The 19,351-nt window shown below is 36.3% G+C and overlaps 1 protein-coding gene across 4 annotated transcripts in view; it reads left to right on the forward strand.

The window, feature by feature from the left end:
- Positions 1-17,725, forward strand: part of NCK1 (NCK adaptor protein 1) — an 82,906-nt gene extending 65,181 nt beyond the window's left edge. For 2 of the 4 annotated variants that reach the window (XM_032630158.1, XM_032630159.1), the window contains 2 exons: positions 14,292-15,004; positions 17,030-17,673. In XM_032630158.1, the coding sequence (XP_032486049.1) occupies positions 14,292-15,004; positions 17,030-17,224 (908 nt within the window). In that variant the 3' untranslated portion in view covers positions 17,225-17,673. Of the gene's footprint in view, positions 1-14,291; positions 15,005-17,029 lie in introns of all 4 variants that reach the window. The other 2 variants (XM_032630155.1, XM_032630157.1) reach the window with 2 other exon arrangements.
- The last annotated feature ends 1,626 nt before the right edge of the window (positions 17,726-19,351 follow it).

Genomic DNA, 19,351 nt, shown 5'->3' on the forward strand with positions numbered 1-19,351 from the left:
GTCTCTTTGAACAATTGCTCGGTGGTTCTAGGAAAATGAACAGAGGGATTGTTGTAGAAGTCTCTTATGTGTAAGGAGTCTAAGGAAACAAAAAGTAACCTGTCAAAAGATTTCGGGGCAAAGGGCAAAATGGAAAGGGAGTAAAAGCACTTTGTTGAAAAAAAAGTTGTAATATTAAGACTGATTCATTTCTTTAATTAACTTTGGTGGCCAAGTAAATCCTTTTAGAATATATCTCTTTTGTTTACTTTTTGGGGAGTTGTTAAAATTTTAGACCCATTTTGGGGGGTTAGTTTTCCTTTTAAAGAGCTTATTTATTCATTCATTTGTTTATCAACATTTTTATTGAGAGCCTACCCACTGCAAGCCACACAAAAATTATAGAATGAAAAACTAACACTAACTGTCACAGAAGTTACATTCTGGTGAGGAGGTAGGTGGCGGTTGTTACACTAACTGTCACAGAACTTACATTCTGGTGAGGAGGTAGCTGGTGGTTGTTATTTATTATTAATATTTCATATCTGAGTTTGATATCTAAGTGATGTTGACCATAAATCAACTAGAAGTGGTATAAAAAGAATATATTATGTCATTGATACAGTGATTTAATATATACCATCAATACAGTATAAAATCTATAGAGTCTTAGAAAGTTGATAGTTATTTTTAAATACATGTGTAGACTGAGAGTCAGGATTTGAGATTTATAATCAAAATATTCCTTTCCTCACTGCCTGCAGTAAGCCAGAATTTATATTTATTTAGCTCTGTAGCTGTTCACCAACCTTTTCCCTGAATGGCCTTGAGAAGTAAGAGGAAACAATACATGTGCTCCTTGTGTGATAGCCAGAATACCCTTGAGAACAAAAAGGGCACATTGTTTTAGAGAAAGCAGAGAATAATAAAAAGCAGTAATTTATCTTCATATAAATCAAGTGAACAGATAAAAATACAAAAAAATCAAATAAAAACCTGTACTGGAAAGAACATCATTTATATGTATTTAGAATTCCTTTGTTCTGCTCCCAGATATATCACTTATAGGCCATGTGGCCAAGGGTATATAACTTTCCTAATCTTCTGTTCCTTATTTGTAAAGGCGAGAGTTGGGCAAGACCAGATGATCCTGGAAAGTCCCTTCTGACTCTGAAAGTCTTTAGTCCTGGTAAACAACTGATCAGTCTTACATGTGGTATAGAAATCAGGGGAAAGTCCATAAGGGAGAAACTGGTTTTGAAGAAGGAGGAACATAACAGAATTATAGTTCCCTAAAGAATTCGCAAGAATCCGTAATACTTTCTTAGGCCTTATTCTATTGAACACTTGTTTACTCTGAGTTAGATGGAAGGGAAATGACATACTTAAGATAAAGACCTAATGATGGAAGTATAACTAGTACATTGAGTTCAGAAATTTATTTGAAAGCTAAAAACTGAGAAATAAAGATGAATAGAAACAGACATAAATGTAAAATTCTACATTAAGTTTTTAAAAGGAATTGAAAAAGTTGCTGAGAATTTGCCTTGGCTGCAATTTACATGAGTGAAAGACTTAGTAGGAGCTGCTGTGATAATGTAGGTGCTAAAAGAAATATCTCAACACTCTGTATGATGGCATTGTTTCAAATCTACGAGGCACTCAGGTGAAGGGATGCAGTAGTTCCCTAGTGTGTGTGCTGGCCAAATAAAACATGACATCGTCTATTCACTTTGAATAAATATACTTTAACAGTGATATTGAGAAACTCAGATGCTTCCAAATACTAGCATCAAGTATATCAAAGGATTTGGAAACCAGGTTACATAAAGAATAGTTATGGGTACAAAGATTTGCCTTAGGGAGAGGACAACTATTGTGTGAAGATGGAATATTTACAGTGCTTAACCAGATTCTTAAAAACTTTTGAGGAGTTAATAGTTCATTGTTTTGGTCAAGAAACAGTGCTATAGGAAGAAAGAAGTAAGACTAATGGATTGGAGTGGGGAAAACTATACTAATGCTTTTGGTTTTTTAAACAAAGCTAATGATAAAAATGACTGCCTCAGAGTTATGCACATCCTCAGTGCATATACCTGAGTATTATTTCCCTCCCAACTCTGAAAAAGTAAATGCCAGAAGCACTAGGAGGTAGGAAAGTAATAACCACATTGATTGAGTGCCTGCTAGGTGCTATGCACTGTGCTGAGTGCTTTACATATAAACTTTAAAAAATTCTTTACAAAACTTTTCTGAGATAGGTACTTACTACACACCACCATTTCACAAACAAGGAAACTGGAGTTTAAAGAAGATTAAATAACTTGACCAAGATCAGATTAACCAGTAAGTAACAGCACTAAAGTTTAAATTCAGGGTCTCTTTTGTTAAGAGTTTCCCTAGTGCACACATAACTATAGAGTAGAGAAAAGATTAGAGTCAGATAAGTAATGGATGGAAAAGATTTGATGCAAAAGGGACTGATTAAAATTAGGAGGATTGTGGTGAACTAACTGTGAAGCTGGGAAAAATTTAGAAAACATAATACATTGATCTGAGGGAGCCTGCTTGTTGTGGAATGATCTAATTGTTGCTGATTATAACATACTTGAGAAATTAAGAGATACTGATACTTTACATTTGTATAATTTTGTAAAGTACTTTTGCATCTACTCTCTCATTGATAGCATGAGATTGGAAGGACTATTTTTAAGCAGAAACAAAGGGCAATAAACAGGCCATTCTGGAAGATTTGTAAGCAGGGGAAAAAGCAAGCTATTGATTACGCATGCATTTGTCATTCACGTGATAAACAGGACTTTGTTTTGTACAGAAAACAAATATTCTAGGCTTATATTCTTTCTCTGAACTATTTCTGGCCTCTAAGATTAAAATAGGTTGTTTTGGTGTTTTCCCACTTAGGGCTTTAATTGTTGGGTCTGTCCAAAAATTCTTCACAGTTTTTTGGACAAGGTTAATTAGTCTTAGACATTATCTTTTTCAGAATCAAAAGAAAAATATTTTTGAACTAGCCTTTATTTTCAGGTTTAGAATTTTATATTTGCTTATGTCAGTATTCAGTTTAATCAGTTTAATAAACACATTGATCATCTGCTGTATGTATACAGTTCTAAGTAGTATAGGAAGTGCAAAAGATCAGTGAGACATTAAAAATGCTTCTGTCTGGAAGCTTATGCTCTAGTAGATGGACTTAAAAGACAAACACAGGAAATGCTAGCATACAAGTACCTCAGAAGTACAAGGTGCTGGGGTACTTCAAAAAGGAGAGCTTATAATATCATTGAGGGTGACGATGGGGAATGAAGGATGTTGAAAAACATGAAGCAGAAAGATAAATAAAATAATAAAGTTGTTATTTGAAATGACACCTCTTGAATGGGTACATTTTTGAAAGGCAGAAGTTTTAATGAGGTTTTGCTAAGAAACTAACAAGGTAAACTAAGTCATGAAGGTAGAAACATCTAATTCAGGGGATTTAAGTGGCCCATTCTTACTAAAATTTAGGATAGTTTTAGTGCAGGGCGTTATAGAAAGATGCTTTTGTTTAACATTTACTCTGTGTACTGTACTATTACTTTATTTTATTCAGTTCTCACAACACTCATGGTAAGTGCTGTTTCCTCCATTTCTGAGCTCAGAAAAGTGAAATAGCTTGCTCAAGTTTCCACAGTTAGTAAGAAGCATACCTGGGATTTGAACTCAAAGGCTGTTTCAAGGTCTACACTGTTTTCTATAGTCTATACCAGGGGTGCCCAACCCCTGGGCTGCGGACGGATACCTGTCCCGTGGCCTGTTAGGAACCGGGCAGCACAGCAGGAGATGATTGGCAGGCCAGTGAGCGAAGCTTCATCTGCTGCTCCCCGTTGCCTGAACCATCATCATCCCATCCACACCCCCGCCCCATCCTTGGAAAAATAAAATTGTCTTCCACGAAACTGGTCCCTGGTGCCAAAAAGGTTGGGGGCCGCTGATCCATACCATAAGCCTGGAAAGGAAGGCTTGAGGACATTCTAGAGAGGGCTGTAGATTCCAGGATTCCAGATTCCTGCCTAATTTGTTAGGCAGGAGAGCCACTGTTGGCTTTTGAGCAATAGGGTCATGTGATTGTAGCTGTAATACAAGATTAGACTGGATGATGTGGATGATGGGTTGAAGTGGGATAGATTGGATTAGTAAAAAAAAACTAGTTAGTGGGTAGTGAAGGCTCAAGCACAACAACATAAGCCTGAACTAGCACATGAATAGTGGAAATGGAAAGTGTTGGCATAAAGGACATATGGTGACTTTAAGGATTTGATGTGTGAATCTTTTAAGAAAATAATTTTTATGATGTAAAATTCATGAAGTTAACTGTTTTAAAGTGTACAGTTCAGTGGTATTTAGTACATTAACAATGTTGTGCAACCACCACATCTGTCTAATTCCAAACTATTTTCATCACCCAAAAGGAAACCCCATTTCCATTAAACAGTTGTTCCCATTACTCCTTCCCTTTAGTTCCTGGCAACCACTAATCTGCTTTCTGTCTATATGGATTTACCTATTCTGGCTATGTCATATATATGGGATCATACAATATGTAACCTTTTATGTCTAGTTTCTTTCACTCAGCATACTGTTTTTGAGGTTCATTCATGTTGTAGCATGTATCACCACTTCATTCCTTTTATGGCTGAATAATATTGAATTATATGGGTATACCACATTTTGTTTATCCATTCATCTGTGGATGGACATTTGGGTCATTTACATCTTTTGGTTATTGTGAATAGTGTAGCTATGAACACTTGTTTACAAGTATTTATTTGAATACCTGTTTTCAGTTCTTTTGGGTATATACCTAGGGATGGAATTATGGTAGTTCTGTGCTCAACATTTTGAGGAACCATCAGCTGTTTCCCACAGCAGTAGCACCATTTTACATTTTGACCAGAGGGGTTCTCCTCATCAACACTTATTTTCCTTTTTCTTTTCGTTTGGTTTAATTTGGTTTTATTATAGCCATCCTAGTAGGATGTGAAGTGGTATCAGTATTTCATTGTCGGAGTTCCCTGGTGCCGCAGTGGTTAAGAATCTCCCTGCCAATGCAGGGGACATGGGTTCGAGCTCTGGTCCGGGAAGATCCCACATGCCATGGAGCAACTAAGCCTTTGTGCCACAACTACTGAAGCCCGCGCACCTAGAGCCCGTGCTCCACAACAAGAGAAGCCACAGCATGAGAAGCCTACGCACCGCAATGAAGAGTAGCCCCTGCTTGCGGCAACTATAGAAAGCCCTCACGCAGCAACGAAGACCCAGTGCAACCAAAAATAAATAAAATTGATTCTTTTAAAAAAAAAAAAAAAGTTCATATGGTTTTGACTTGTATTTCCCTAATGACTCATGATGTTGAGCATCTTTTCATGTGCTTTTGGGTATTTGTATATCTTCCTTGAAGAATTATTTATTCAAGTCCTTTGTCCATTTTTGAGATAGGTTTTTTTTCGTTTTGTTCTTAGGTTCTAAGAGATCTTTATATATGTTCTGGATAGAGACCCTTATCAGCCTTATGATTTGCAAATATTCTTTTCTAATTCTGTAGGTTGTCTTTTCACTTTCTTGGTAGTGTCCTTTGCACAAGTGTCTTTTATTTTAATGAGGTACAGTTTATCTTTTTTTTTGGTGTCAAATCTAAGAATCTGTTGCTATATCCAAGGTCATGAGACTTTTCCCTATGTTATCTTCTGAGTGTTTTAAAGTTTTAACTCTTATATTTGGGTCATCTATCCATTTTGAGTTAATATTTGTATGTGGTATGAAGTAGGAATCCAACTTCGTTCTTTTGCCTGTGGATATGCAGTTGTCCCAGCATCATTTGTTGAAGAGACTATTCTTTCTTCCATTAAATGGTTTTGGCACCCTCCTCAAGGTCAAAGTCAAAATATATGGAGCAACTGGAATAGAATTGAGAGTTATTTCAGAACTCTCAATTCTTTTCCATTGGTCTATTCCTCATTCCTTTTATGCCAGTACTACACTGTTTTGAGTACTGTGGCTTTGTAGTAAGTTTTGAAATTGGGAAGTGTGAGTCCGTCAACTTTGTTTTCCATTTTCAAGTTTGTTTTGGCTATTTGGGATAACTTGCGATTCCATATGAATTTTAGGATCAGCTTTTTCCATTTCTGCAGAAAATAGGGTGTTGGTACTTTGATAAGGATTACATTGAATCTGTGGATCACTTTGGATAGTATAGGCATCCCTTGGTATCTGCAGGGGTTTGGTTCCAGTACCCCCTGCAAATAACCAAAACTCAAGGATGCTCAAGTTTCTTGTATAAAATGGCATAGTATTTGCATTAACCTACACACATCCTCCTGTATACTTTAAATCATCTCTCAATTACTTGTAATACTAATACAATGTAAATTCTATGTAAATAGTTTCTGGTGCATGGCACATTCACATTTTCCTTTTGGGAATTTTCTGGAGTTTTTTTCCCCAAATATTTTTGATCTGAGGTTGTTTGAATCCACAGATACAGAACCCATGGATACTGAGGGCCAACTGTATTGCCATCTAAAAATACTAAGTTTTCAAACGCATAAACACAGAATGGGGGCTTCCCTGGTGGCGCAGTGGTTGAGATCTGCCTGCTGATGCAGGGGACACGGGTTCATGCCCCAGTCCGGGAAGATCCCACATGCCATGGAGCGCCTGGGCCCATGAGCCATGGCCGCTGAGCCTGCGCGTCCGGAGCCTGTGCTCTGCAACGGGAGAGGCCACAACAGTGAGAGGCCCGTGTACCACAAAAAAAAAAAAAAAACACAGAGGGCTTCCCTGGTGGTGCAGTGGTTGAGAGTCCGCCTGCCGATGCAGGGGACATGGGTTCGTGCCCCGGTCTGGGAGGGATCCCACATGCCGTGGAGTGGCTGGGCCCGTGAGCCATGGCCGTTGAGCCTGTGCGTCCAGAGCCTGTGCTCTGCAACAGGAGAGACCACAGCAGTGAGAGGCCCGCGTACCGCAAAAAAAAAAAAAACAAAAACCACGATGTCTTTCCATTTATTTAGGTCTTCTTTAATTTCTTTCAACAATATTTTGTAGTGTTTAGTGTACAAGTCTTGTACCTCCTTGATTAAATTTAATTTCTGTGTATTTTATTCTTAATGCTATTAAAAATTGAATTTAAAAAATTTCCTGGGACTTCCCTGGTGGCACAGTGGTTAAGAATCCATCTGCCAATGGAGGGGACACGGGTTCGAGCCCTGGTCTGGGAAGATCCCGCATGCTGCGGAGCAACTAAGCCTGTGTGTCATGGCTACTGAGCCTACGCTCAAGAGCCTGCGAGCCACAACTCCTGAGCCTGCGTGCCACGACTACTGAAGCCTGTGTGCCTAGAGCCTGTGTTCTGCAACAAAGAGAAGCCACTGCAATGAGAAGCCCATGCACAATGAAGAGTAGCCCCGCTTGCCACAACTAGAGAAAGCCTGTGTGCAGCAATGAAGACCCAATGCAGCCAGTCTGAATGAATGAATGAATGGAAGGAAGGAAGGGAGGAAGGAGCCCAATAAGGTTTGGGGGGGTTAAGAGCACAGGAAAAAAAAATTTCCTTTTCAGATTATTCATTGCTAGTATATAGAAATACACTGATTTTTTGTGTGTGTTTTTGTATCTTTCAACTTTGCTAAGTTATTGGTTCTAGCTTTTTTGTGTGTGAATTCTTTAGGATTTTCTATATAAGATCATGTCATCTGTGAATAAAGATTATTTTACTTCTTCCTTTCCAGTTTCGCTATCTCTTATTTCTTTATCTTGCCTAATTGCTCTGGCTAGCACTTCTCGTACAGTGTTGAATAGACGTGGTGAAAGAGGGCATTTATGTCTTGTTCTTGATCTTAGGGGAAAAGCTTTCCATCTTTCACTACTGAGTGTGATGGTAACCATGGTTTTTTTCATAAATGCCCTTTATTTTGTTGAGGAAATTCCCTTCTGTTCCTAGTTTGCTGACCATTTTTATCATGAAAGGGTGTTTTATCACTTTTATCATGAAAATCCCAAATTGCTACTTGCAGTACTTTTGTGCACATTTGCCAAGGGCAAAAAATTTGAGTTGCTAGCAGAGGTCAAACAAGGTGACCTCTCATTTCAGCTCTCATACTGAAAATCAGTGTCCTTTTTGCAGTTTAATGCCGTGTGTGTATGTGATTTTACTGTTTAAAATGGTGCCCAAGCATAGTGCTAAAGTATTGTCTAGTGTTCCTAAGTGTAAGAAAGCTTTGATTTGCTTTATGGAAAAAATATATGAGCTAGGTAAGCTTCATTCAGGTATGAGTTTATAGCGTTGTTGGCCATGAGTTCAGTGTCAGTGAGTCAACAATTTATATTAAATAAAGTGTCTTTAAAGAGAAACACACATAACAAAAATGTTGTGAACAGAGTATCCCCTAGAGCAGTGGTTCAGTATGCTAACTAAGTATTCATGGTCACCTTATAGAACAGAACCACCATGAATAACAAAAATTGACTGTTGAGTATATTTTTATCTGTATTCATACAGGAAAGGGTATTGGTCAGTAGTTTTCTTGTGATATCTTTATGTCTTTGGTATCTAGGTAATGCTGGCCTCATGGAATGAGTTATGAAATGTTTCCTTCTCTTTTGGTAGAAGTTTGAGAGACAAATGTTTGGTAGAATTCAGAAGTCAAGTTATCTGGTTCTGGGCTTTTCCTTGTTGAGAAGTGTTGATTACTGATTCAGTCTTTTACTTCAGTCTATCCACATTTTCTGTTTCTTCTTGAGTCATTTTTGGTAGTTTGTGTGTTTCTAGCAATTTTTTCTTTTCATGTAGGTTTTCTAATTTATTGGCATATAGTTTGTAGTATTCTTTTATTTCTGTAAGGTTTGTAGTAATGTCCCCACTTCAGTTCTGATTTTAGTAATTTAAGTCTTTTCTCTTTTTTTTCTTGGTCAGTCTCGCTAAAGATTTGTCAGTTTTGATATTTTCAAAGGTTTCATTGCTTCTTTGTTGTTTTTCTGTACTCTTTGTATTTACCTCTGCTCTAATCTTTATTATTTCCTTCCTTCTGCTAGCTTCTGCTTGATCTTTTTTTAGTTCTTTAAGGAGTAAAGTTAGGTTATTGATTTGAGATTGATTTTCTTTTTTAATGTAAGCTGGTAGAGCTATAAATTTCCCTGTGAGCACTGCTTTTGCCATAGCCTGTAGGTTTTAGTATGTTGTGTTTTCGTTTTCATTTATCTCAATGTATTTTCTAATCTCACCTGTAATTTTTTCTTTGACCTACTAGTGGTTTGGGTGTGTTGATTAATTTCCACATATTTGTAAATTTTCCCGTTTTCCTTTCTGTTATTGATTCTGAATTTCATTCCACTGTGGTCAGAGAAGATATTTTATATGATTTCAGTTTCGTGGTCTTTTGTTCTATCCATTATTGAAAGTGAGGTATTGAAATCTCCAACTATATCGTAGAACTGTCAATTTATCCCTTTAATTCGTTAGTTTTTGCTTTATTATATGTCTTGCCGCTCTGTTGTTAGGTGTGTATATATCTATAATTGTTAAATCTTCTTCATGGATTGACTTGTTATCAACATATAATGTCCTTTGTCTCCTGTAACAATTTTTGTCTTAAAGTCTTTTGTTACCATTTTCATGGAATGTCTTTTTGCATCCTTTCACTTTCAAACCTGTTTGCATCTTTGGATCTGAAGTTAGTGTCTTATAGATAGCATAGTGTTGGATCATATTTTTTTAATCCATTCTGCCAATCTTTACCTTTTAGTCCAACATTTCAAGAAATTACTGGTAGGAAAGGCCCTCTGATACTTTGCTGTTTGTTTTTTCTATATGTCTTATACCTTTTTTCCCCCTCAGTTCTTTTATTACTACCTTTTATAATTGATTTTTTTCATATCTTAATTGAAGTATAACTGCTTTACAATGTTGTGTTAATTTCTGCTCTACAACAAAGTGAATCAGCTGTATGTATACATATATCCTCATATCCCCTCTGTCTTGAGCCTCCCTCCCACCCTCCCTATCCCACTCCTTAGGTCATCACAAAGCATCAAGCTGATCTCCCTCTGCTATGCAGCAGCTTCCCATTAGCCATACATTTTACATTTGGTCGTGTATATATGTCAGTGCTACTTTCTCACTTTATCCCAGCTTCCACTTCCCCTGCTGTGTCCTCAAGTCCATTATCTACATCTGTGTCTTTATTCCTGCCCTGCCTGCCACTAGGTTCATCAGTACTACTTTTTTTAGATTCCATGTAAGTGCGTTAGCATACGGTATTTGTTTTTCTCTTTCTGACTGACTTCACTCTGTATGACAGAGTCCATCCACCTCATTACAAATAACTCAATTTCGTTCCTTTTTATGGCTGAGTAATATTCCATTTTATATATGAGTGATATCATCTTTATCCATTCATCCGATGATGGGCACTTAGGTTGTTTCCATCTCCGGGCTATTGTAAATAGTGCTGCAATGAACATTGTGGTACATGACTCTTTTTGAATTATGGTTTTCACAGGGTATATGCCCAGTAGTGGGATTGCTGGGTCATATGGTAGTTCTATTTGTAGTTTTTTAAGGAACCTCCATACTGTTCTCCATAGTGGCTGAACCAATTCACATTCCCACCTGCAGTGCAAGAGTTCCCTTTTCTCCACACCTCTCCAGCATTTATTGTTTCTACATTTTTTGATGATGGCCATTCTGAGTGGTGTGAGATGATATCTCATTGTAGTTTTGATTTGCATTTCTCTAATGATTAATGATGTTGAGCATTCTTTCATGTGTTTGTTGGCATTCTGTATATCTTCTTTGGAGAAATGTCCATTTAGGTCTTCTGCCCATTTTTGGATTGGGTTGTTTTTTTTGATATTGAGCTGCATGAGCTGCTTGTATATTTTGGAGATTAATCCTTTCTCAGTTGCTTCGTTTGCATATAATTGATTTTTTTATGATGCACATTTTGTTTTGTTCTCATTTCTTTTTCAGTGTGTTTAGTTTTTTTCTTAGTGATTACCCTGTGGATTACAATTAGCATCTTAACTTTTTAACAATCAAGTTTGAAGTAATGCAAATTTAGCTTCAATAGTATACAAAAGTCTGCTCTTTTATAGTTTTGTCTTTATACATTGTGTGCCCATTAACCTAGATTTGAAATTACCGTTTTATATATTTGCATCTTAAATCATATAAGAATAAAAGAGGACTTACAAGCTAAAAAATGTAACTGGTTTTTATATTTACAGTGTAGCTACCTTTACTACTGTTCTTCATATGACTTTAGTGACCTTTCATCTCAGCCTGGAGGACTCTCTTTAGCGTTTTTTATAGCACAGGTGTAGTGTGACAAACTCCTTCAGTTTTTGTTTACCTTGGGAGTATCTTAACTTCTTCAGTTTTAAAGGACACTTTTGCTGGACATGGAATTCTTTTTTTTTTAAACTTTATTAGAGTATAATTGCTTTACAGTGGTGTGTTGGTTTCTGCTTTACAGCAAAGTGAATCAGTTATACATATACATATGTCCCCATATCTTGTCCCTCTTGCATCTCCATCCCTCCCACCCTCCCTATCCCACCCCTCTAGGTGGTCACAAAGCACCGAACTGATCTCCCTCTGCTATGTGGCTGCTTCCCACTAGCTGTCTTATTTTACGTTTGATAGTGTATATATGGACATGGAATTCTTGATTGATACTTTTTTTCTTTCAGCATCAGATTCTACCTTGTCCTTAGGGTTTGTTGTTGCTCCTTATTGTGGTGGTTTTGTTTGTTTGTTTAGTGACTTTTCTAAACTATTTTTATAAAGTCTGTGTCATTGTGTGACCACACAATGTGTGACCACATACATCTGTGTTCTTTTGCTTAGTTGTTAGCCAGTGTTTTGAAAGAGTTTTCTTAAACACGTGAAACCAAAAGAAAAAGAAAAAAAACCTTTTTCAACACTTAGCCAGGCCATTTGCAACTCTTCCTTAGCCTTTACTTACTGCTTCTTCAGAGCTTGAAGGTCAGCAATAGGTGAAAGCTCAGGGTCTACTCAGGCCTTTGCTGAACAAGTGCCGGTTCTGGCTATGTATGTGGCTTTCTTGATTTTCTGGTATACACGGGCTTTTCAAAGCCCTTATTACCCCATTTGTGTCCTTACTCAAACTTTTCCTTCCTAGGATTTTTTATCTGTTTCTTATCCTAGTTGTTGTTTCTTCTACCAGTCTGCTGCATCAATTAAATGATTTCAGCAGAAAACATCCTAGCCCTGGGAATGCTCCAAGTCAGGTGAAACCACGGCAAGTCATTGTGCCGGTCCTTCAGGTAGCTTCCAGATAGGTTGAAACGCACAATTACAATTCTTTGTGAATAAGATCTGTATTGTTCTGTCTGGCATTAGGAGTTCAGTTTGCTATCCTCACAGCCACCACTGATTTGGGATTTAAGAGATATTAGGCAGGCAGCTTAAAATGCTACAGTGCTCTCTTACTACAAAGCAGCAGCTTCTTTATTCCCTAAGCTTAGCTAGTTTTTATAAGTTTTTTACTAGATTCTGGAGTTCCACAAAAGTTGATTTTGACAGTATTCGCCAGCTCATTAATTACTCTGTTGGAGGGATGGAACCCTAGAGTTCCCTGCTGTGCCAGAAATCCCTGATGTATGAATTTTTCATGATGATGATACATCATTAACCAGAAGGAAAGAAATTGGGAGGGAGGGAGTTAGTTGATTTATGGGTCTTGGAGAGGTCATTTTTATTTGGACATGGAAGTTGTATTTGAGGTGCTGATGGTACATTCATTCTGTAGATGTCTAGTGACATTTGGAATTGTAATGCTTGAATTCCAGCTTAGAGCTACAAAGAGACCTTGGAATCTTCTATAGAGAAGTTATAGAAAGTGAAAGTGTATGATTTCCTTGAAGCAGAGGCTAAGTCCAAGCATGGCATCTTGGGAAACACTTTCAACAAAGGAATCATTCACTTGTTCTTTCAGCAAACATTCACTTTGTTCCTGCTACTAGTATAGTTACTGCTAAGTGCTGGAGATACAAGGTAATAAGATCCAGCTTACTGCCCCCAGGAAACTCACTCTTATTAGATGGACAAGTAAGCAAGTACAATGCAATTTTATAACAAGGTTTCGAGGAGCCCAGACAGAGGAACACAAGAATATTTAAACAGGTCAGTAGGGAGACTCTCGGGGAAATTAAAGAAGGAGAAAATGTTGTACAAAGTTATCTGTGATCTTGGTTGCTGTATAGAGAGTTTGAAAAGATCGAGGGCTCTAAAAGGGACTAATTTGGCAGTGAAGAGATGACAGTTTTAATTGAGTAGTTTTGGTGGAGATAGAGAACCAGATTATAAGGCGTTAGGAGTGAGTGAGTGGTGAAAAAGTTGAAGGAAAAAGGGAAGACAGTTTTATAAAGAATGATATAGTTAAAGAACAATAGCAGAGTTGAAGTAACTTTATTTTGGAATAAAAGCGATCTAAATGTGTTTTTAGACAATAGAAGGGAGTGAGTGGGAGGGGAACAAGGATGGCCAAGAGTCCCAAAAAGAGGCAGGAAAGATGGTAGGTATTAAGAACCCAGAAGGATCAGAGGTTGGGAACTTGGGAGAAGAAAAAGAGTAAGGGTAATGAGAAAGAATTTTGAGATAGTGAGAAAGTATTTGAGAAATTTTACCTAGGAATGCCTTAGTTTTCAAGTGAGCAGCGGTGAAAATGCCTGACTAAAGTTGCTGTAGCATACATTTGTGATGATAGTACCATTTGGTTATTTTTTTCATTCTTTTAACAAATATATATTAAGCATCTCCTGTGTACTAAGCACTGTATGAGATCCTTGGGATTATATCCATGAACAAAGTCAGCAAAAGTCTCTGCTGTTGTGGATATATTATTTTAAAATAAACATGAGGTAAAATAAATAGAGCAACCTGGGTCTTGGGAACTAAGAAAGCAAATGGGAGGATTACCTAGACTTAACTGCAATGTTATATTGCATATAAAATTGTGATTTAAGTTACTATTTTATTTCTATACAGCAAGTTAATAGAATCTCAGTTAATAAAGTAAGACAAGAAGAATACGGGTTTGCTGGAGCCTTTATAAGTCGTGAGGATGTAAAGAAAGAAAGAGAAAGGTGAGAGGGAGGGAAAAAGGAAGGAAGGTTATCTTAGTTAAAAGGCTTGAAAGAATTACAGAATTGAAGATACTTTCTTAATAATGAATCAATTGGTGTTTTTGATTATCATGATTTTATATTCTCATTACCCTTTTTTATTTAAACAGGCATTGGAAAAGTGAAAAGAAAACCTAGTGTGCCAGATTCTGCATCTCCTGCTGATGATAGCTTTGTTGACCCAGGGGAACGTCTGTATGACCTCAACATGCCTGCTTATGTAAAATTTAACTACATGGCAGAGAGAGAGGATGAATTGTCATTGATAAAAGGGACAAAGGTGATCGTCATGGAAAAATGCAGTGATGGGTGGTGGCGGGGTAGCTACAATGGACATGTTGGATGGTTCCCTTCAAACTATGTGACTGAGGAAGGCGACAGTCCTTTGGGTGACCATGTGGGTTCTTTGTCAGAGAAATTAGCAGCAGTCGTCAGTAACCTAAATACTGGGCAAGTGTTACATGTGGTACAGGCTCTTTACCCCTTCAGCTCGTCCAATGATGAAGAACTTAATTTTGAGAAAGGCGATGTAATGGATGTTATTGAAAAACCTGAAAATGACCCTGAGTGGTGGAAATGCAGGAAGATCAATGGAATGGTTGGTCTGGTGCCAAAAAACTATGTTACCATTATGCAGAATAATCCATTAACCTCAGGTTTGGAACCATCGCCTCCACAGTGTGATTACATTAGGCCTTCACTCACTGGAAAGTTTGCTGGCAATCCATGGTATTATGGGAAAGTCACCAGGCACCAAGCAGAAATGGCATTAAATGAAAGAGGGCATGAAGGTGATTTCCTCATTCGTGATAGTGAATCTTCGGTAAGTTGGTTTTCAAAGGTAAATGGAAATAGAACTCTGAGTATTAAAAAAATAAATAGAAGATTAGAGAAGTTAAGTGGCTTCCCTAAAATTAACCAGGTAGTATATTTGTTAAAATATGTAAAGTTTCTTAGTGAAAGTCAGTGTTCTTTCCAAGTGTATTTATTTTTAGTAATATATAGCCCTACCCTGGATTATTTAAAAGCCTTGTCCTAGTTCTGTTGGTTTTGCTTTCCTGAAATATTTTCTTTTGCATTAAACTGAAAAATGGAGAAAATTGAACATTGGTTTCTTCACTGAGAGTAGAACAATGCAGTAGACTAAACTGGGAAAAACATTTCTTAAATTGCATAATGGATACACTGTCATCCTTACAATAAAGGAAATCCCTGAATTTAAAAAATTGATATTTGCTTTTTGTATAAATTGCTTGTTTGGAAGTTGGAATACACTATTACATACCTCAGAAACCCATTTGAACATGCACTCTGTATTTGAAGTGCATTTGCAATAAAAGATAAATTCTGTTCCAATACTAGTAAAACAATAAAACTGTAAAACCATAAAAATTGAATAAGAAAATAGTTTTGTGGGCTCTTTTGGGTACTATCTAGGATTTTAGAGTTTGACAATACTCATTTCCCTTAAAAATGGCCTTTATTTTTCCTTGATAAAGGATATCACTACTTTTCCATGAGTAGTAGTGGCTTTTTTTGTGTATATGTATTTGTACAAAAGTTAATGTATGATTGTACAGAAGGTTGAAAGAAAGAAAACCTATCTGTTTGAGTGGTGTGTGTGTGTGTTTAAGGGGTGAGGGGTGGGAAAGATGAGAGGGCGAGATTGAAATTAATGGAACTGCCTGATGTGAAGTTCAGGAAATGGGGGCCTGTACATAACCCCTCAGAAAGAGAAGGTGATTGATGATAGGGAAGAGTGGTGGGATTTGTTTTCTGTTAGTTGCCTGACCTGGCCCTACTTTCTAGGACAAGCAGTGGGCAGAAGGATTAGAAGGGAGTGACCCTGGAGTGGGTGGTAAATAACCATAAGATGTTTCCAAGAAACCCACTGTTTGAAACTTTGGCAGTAACTGTATAAGAGGTTGATATAGACTATTCAGAAGAGTGTAAGGTTAAAAAAAAACAAACCTAAAACTTGATTGCAAAATACTGTGTATTTTCTTGTGGGTAATTAAGCATAGATATTATCCAAAATATACCATTACTTTTAGTAGTAGAATTTTTAAATTAGAGGTCTCAAATAGGCATATTTCATTTGACCTGCACAGTGTTTTTAAACATTTGAATTCATTGTCAGTTTTTAAATATTGGGAGATTTAGTATAAGAATTTGGACATCAGATTTCCCTTTTAAAATTGGAAGGCCTGTCAATGTTGAGCCGTATTCCTACAAGGCAACAATTGCAGTTAAGTGGCCACCTCCTTTAGATTGGCCATGTACTGTTGTTTCCCCCTATATAGCCATCCTGGCCATTGTTTACATTTCTTTTTTGCCCCTTACAGACATTTGAGTTTATGATCTCTTATTAGAGTTTAAATTAGTTCTCATTTTTGTGTCCTTCATCTTTGAGATTTCAGAGTATTTACTCTGTAAGACAGCTACTGTTAGCTACTAATTGAAAAGGGGTGGATGTCTTGGATTTTCTCCTATGTTTCTCCAGTAGTTTGAATGGAGAGAAGATAGTTTTTATGCTTCAGATGTTAAACTAAAGGATTTGCCCTGGTGTTAGGTAGAGCATAATAGTTAAGAGACTTAAGAGTCTGGCTGCTTCGATTTGAATCCTGGCTCTTTTGTTAACTAGATGGATGATCTTAGGCAACTTAGCTTCTCTTCAGCCTTGATTTTTTTTTCATCTGTAAAATGGGTTTGTTTTGAGGCATAAAGGAGATAATTCATATAAATAATTTAGTATTGTGCCTAGTACTTAAAGTGCTCACATTTTAGCTGTTATTAGTTTAATATAAAAATGCTAATAGATGTCTTTCAAAATTTTTTTCTCTTTTAGCCAAATGATTTTTCAGTATCACTAAAAGCACAAGGGAAAAACAAGCATTTTAAAGTCCAACTAAAAGAGACTGTCTACTGCATTGGGCAGCGTAAATTCAGCACCATGGAAGAACTTGTAGAACATTACAAAAAGGCACCAATTTTTACAAGTGAACAAGGAGAAAAATTGTATCTTATCAAGCATTTATCATGATACTGCTGACCAGAAGTGACTGCTATACAGTTGTAATTCGTCATGTGAAGACTGAGAAAATATCATTCCAGTCATGCTTGATTGGAAATTGCTGTTTCTAACTCTATATGAAAATTGACTATAATACATAAGTATTTTTATTATAACTCAGTTCATACATATATACTACATATGCCAGACATCTGCATAGAGCAATTCCTTATCCTTGGTCTTCTGTTTCATTGGTTTTTTTGCTCTTTTTCTCTTTGCTTCTAATATTAAGGTTTTATATTTTGAAAAAATGATGCAAATCGAAAGTCTTTATATGGAAGAATTTCTTTATTGCCTTTCCTTTATTTCCTTGTAAGGGCACCACCTTAGTTACTTCTGCAATGGTTCTCTTCATATAAAATTATTATATCAATTATATCAATATATGGCATATGCTAAAATAAATTTCTTGGAGAGTTGTTAATCTTTTCTGTGACTAAATAGCAATAATAAATGGAAAATTAGAAATTATTTTCAGGTATTATATTTGTCACAAGCCATTGTAAATATCAAGTATGTTGTGTCTGTCATTATTTTTCAAAATTCGTTTGTTTTCAGTGTAAAGCAAAACATACGGGACATAGGTTAGAAAACATATCTTGTACAATTTAAATTTACAACTGTTGGAAACAAAAATCTGTAAGTTCCTAAGTTTTTTTTTCTTTTTTTTTGGTGCTTCTCTCTCATCTGGTTATTCAAGAGAACAAAACAGTCTCTGAGATATTTAGCTTTTCAAACTGTAAATGGATGCTCTAGTGTTATTTTTTTCCCCCAGTGTTATTTTACCAAAGCATCTTGTTTTTGAATATGTTATATCTGTGTCAATGTGAAAAAAGCTATGGCCAAAGTTTGAAGAAGTAAGGGTCAACGAGATACTTGGTTCTCCCCAACCCCACCAAAAAAAAAATCAGTAATTATCAGGCATAGTATTTCTATTCTCATTTTCTTCTTTCAGCTTTGAATTTTATTGACTGGGACACTAAAATTGATGTATACCTGAGGAAAAGATGTGATGTGCTAATGGTAAGGGAAAATTATTTTTAGAATCTTATATTTGCAGATGCTTCTATTAAGTTTTTGTTTATCAAGCAGAAGTTTGGGTGTATGGATGAGAGGCTACTGTAGCGTATTTAATCTATTTCTATACATCACAGAAGAAAACCAGTTATACTTTATGGTCACAGCTTTTCCCCCCACTGTAAATTCTGGAGATTTAATTTAAGCAAAGTACTTTCAATATTTTAATAGAAAATACTTACTAAAACCACATAACTTAGTAAATAGTAGAAAGTCATGAGATTTTAAAAAATTTCCCCAATGCTGCCTACGCAAATGAATGTTTCCATTCTTTAATATGTTATGAACAGACATTTAAGACACCAGAATTACTGATTCTAAAATTGAAGTTGTCTAATTCATGAGGTTTTTGATTTTGGTTTTTTAAAATTTTATTTTAAATGTTTTTTTAATTCTCTAAATCTTCAAATCATTTAAAGACTTACATTGCCACTGGGTGGCAGCCCTGACTTCTCCCACTAAGCAATAGGAGTTAGCAAATATAGACATTGTACAATTTTCTATCTTCATTGCATCTGCTTTTAAAGCCTTTTAGTTCATATTTCATTATCTTCCTCAGCCCCCTTTGTTTATTAAGATGATTATTAGTAGGCAAGTTTAATGGAAACAAAAGTCATGTATTCTTACCTTTTTTGCTGTAAAATCACTTGAATATAAATTGAGGAAAATAGTTTTAAAGTAGTTGTAAAATGACTAGGTAGCAAACATCTTTTTAATTTTAAACATTTGATGATGCTTTCTTTTTATTTTCCACCTCTTTGTGGTCCCCACCCCCCAGTCTTCCTTATTTTAAAAATGGATATTTGTTTAAAAAAAAGGGAGAGGAGCAACTCAATTACTACTTTGCATCACAGACATGAGCTATTTATAGCAAACCCTGCAGAGCTGATGTTAAGGATTTTGAGAAAGTAGCTAGGAATGGAGTAGCACTGGAAGCAGAATGCATATTTCTGTGCCATAATTAGATTTATAATAACTAGGGAATTCCTAGATAGTCCATGTGTGCCAATGATAGCTATT

The sequence above is a fragment of the Phocoena sinus genome, chromosome 4 (assembly GCF_008692025.1).
Source record: "Phocoena sinus isolate mPhoSin1 chromosome 4, mPhoSin1.pri, whole genome shotgun sequence".
Taxonomy (NCBI): domain Eukaryota; kingdom Metazoa; phylum Chordata; class Mammalia; order Artiodactyla; family Phocoenidae; genus Phocoena; species Phocoena sinus.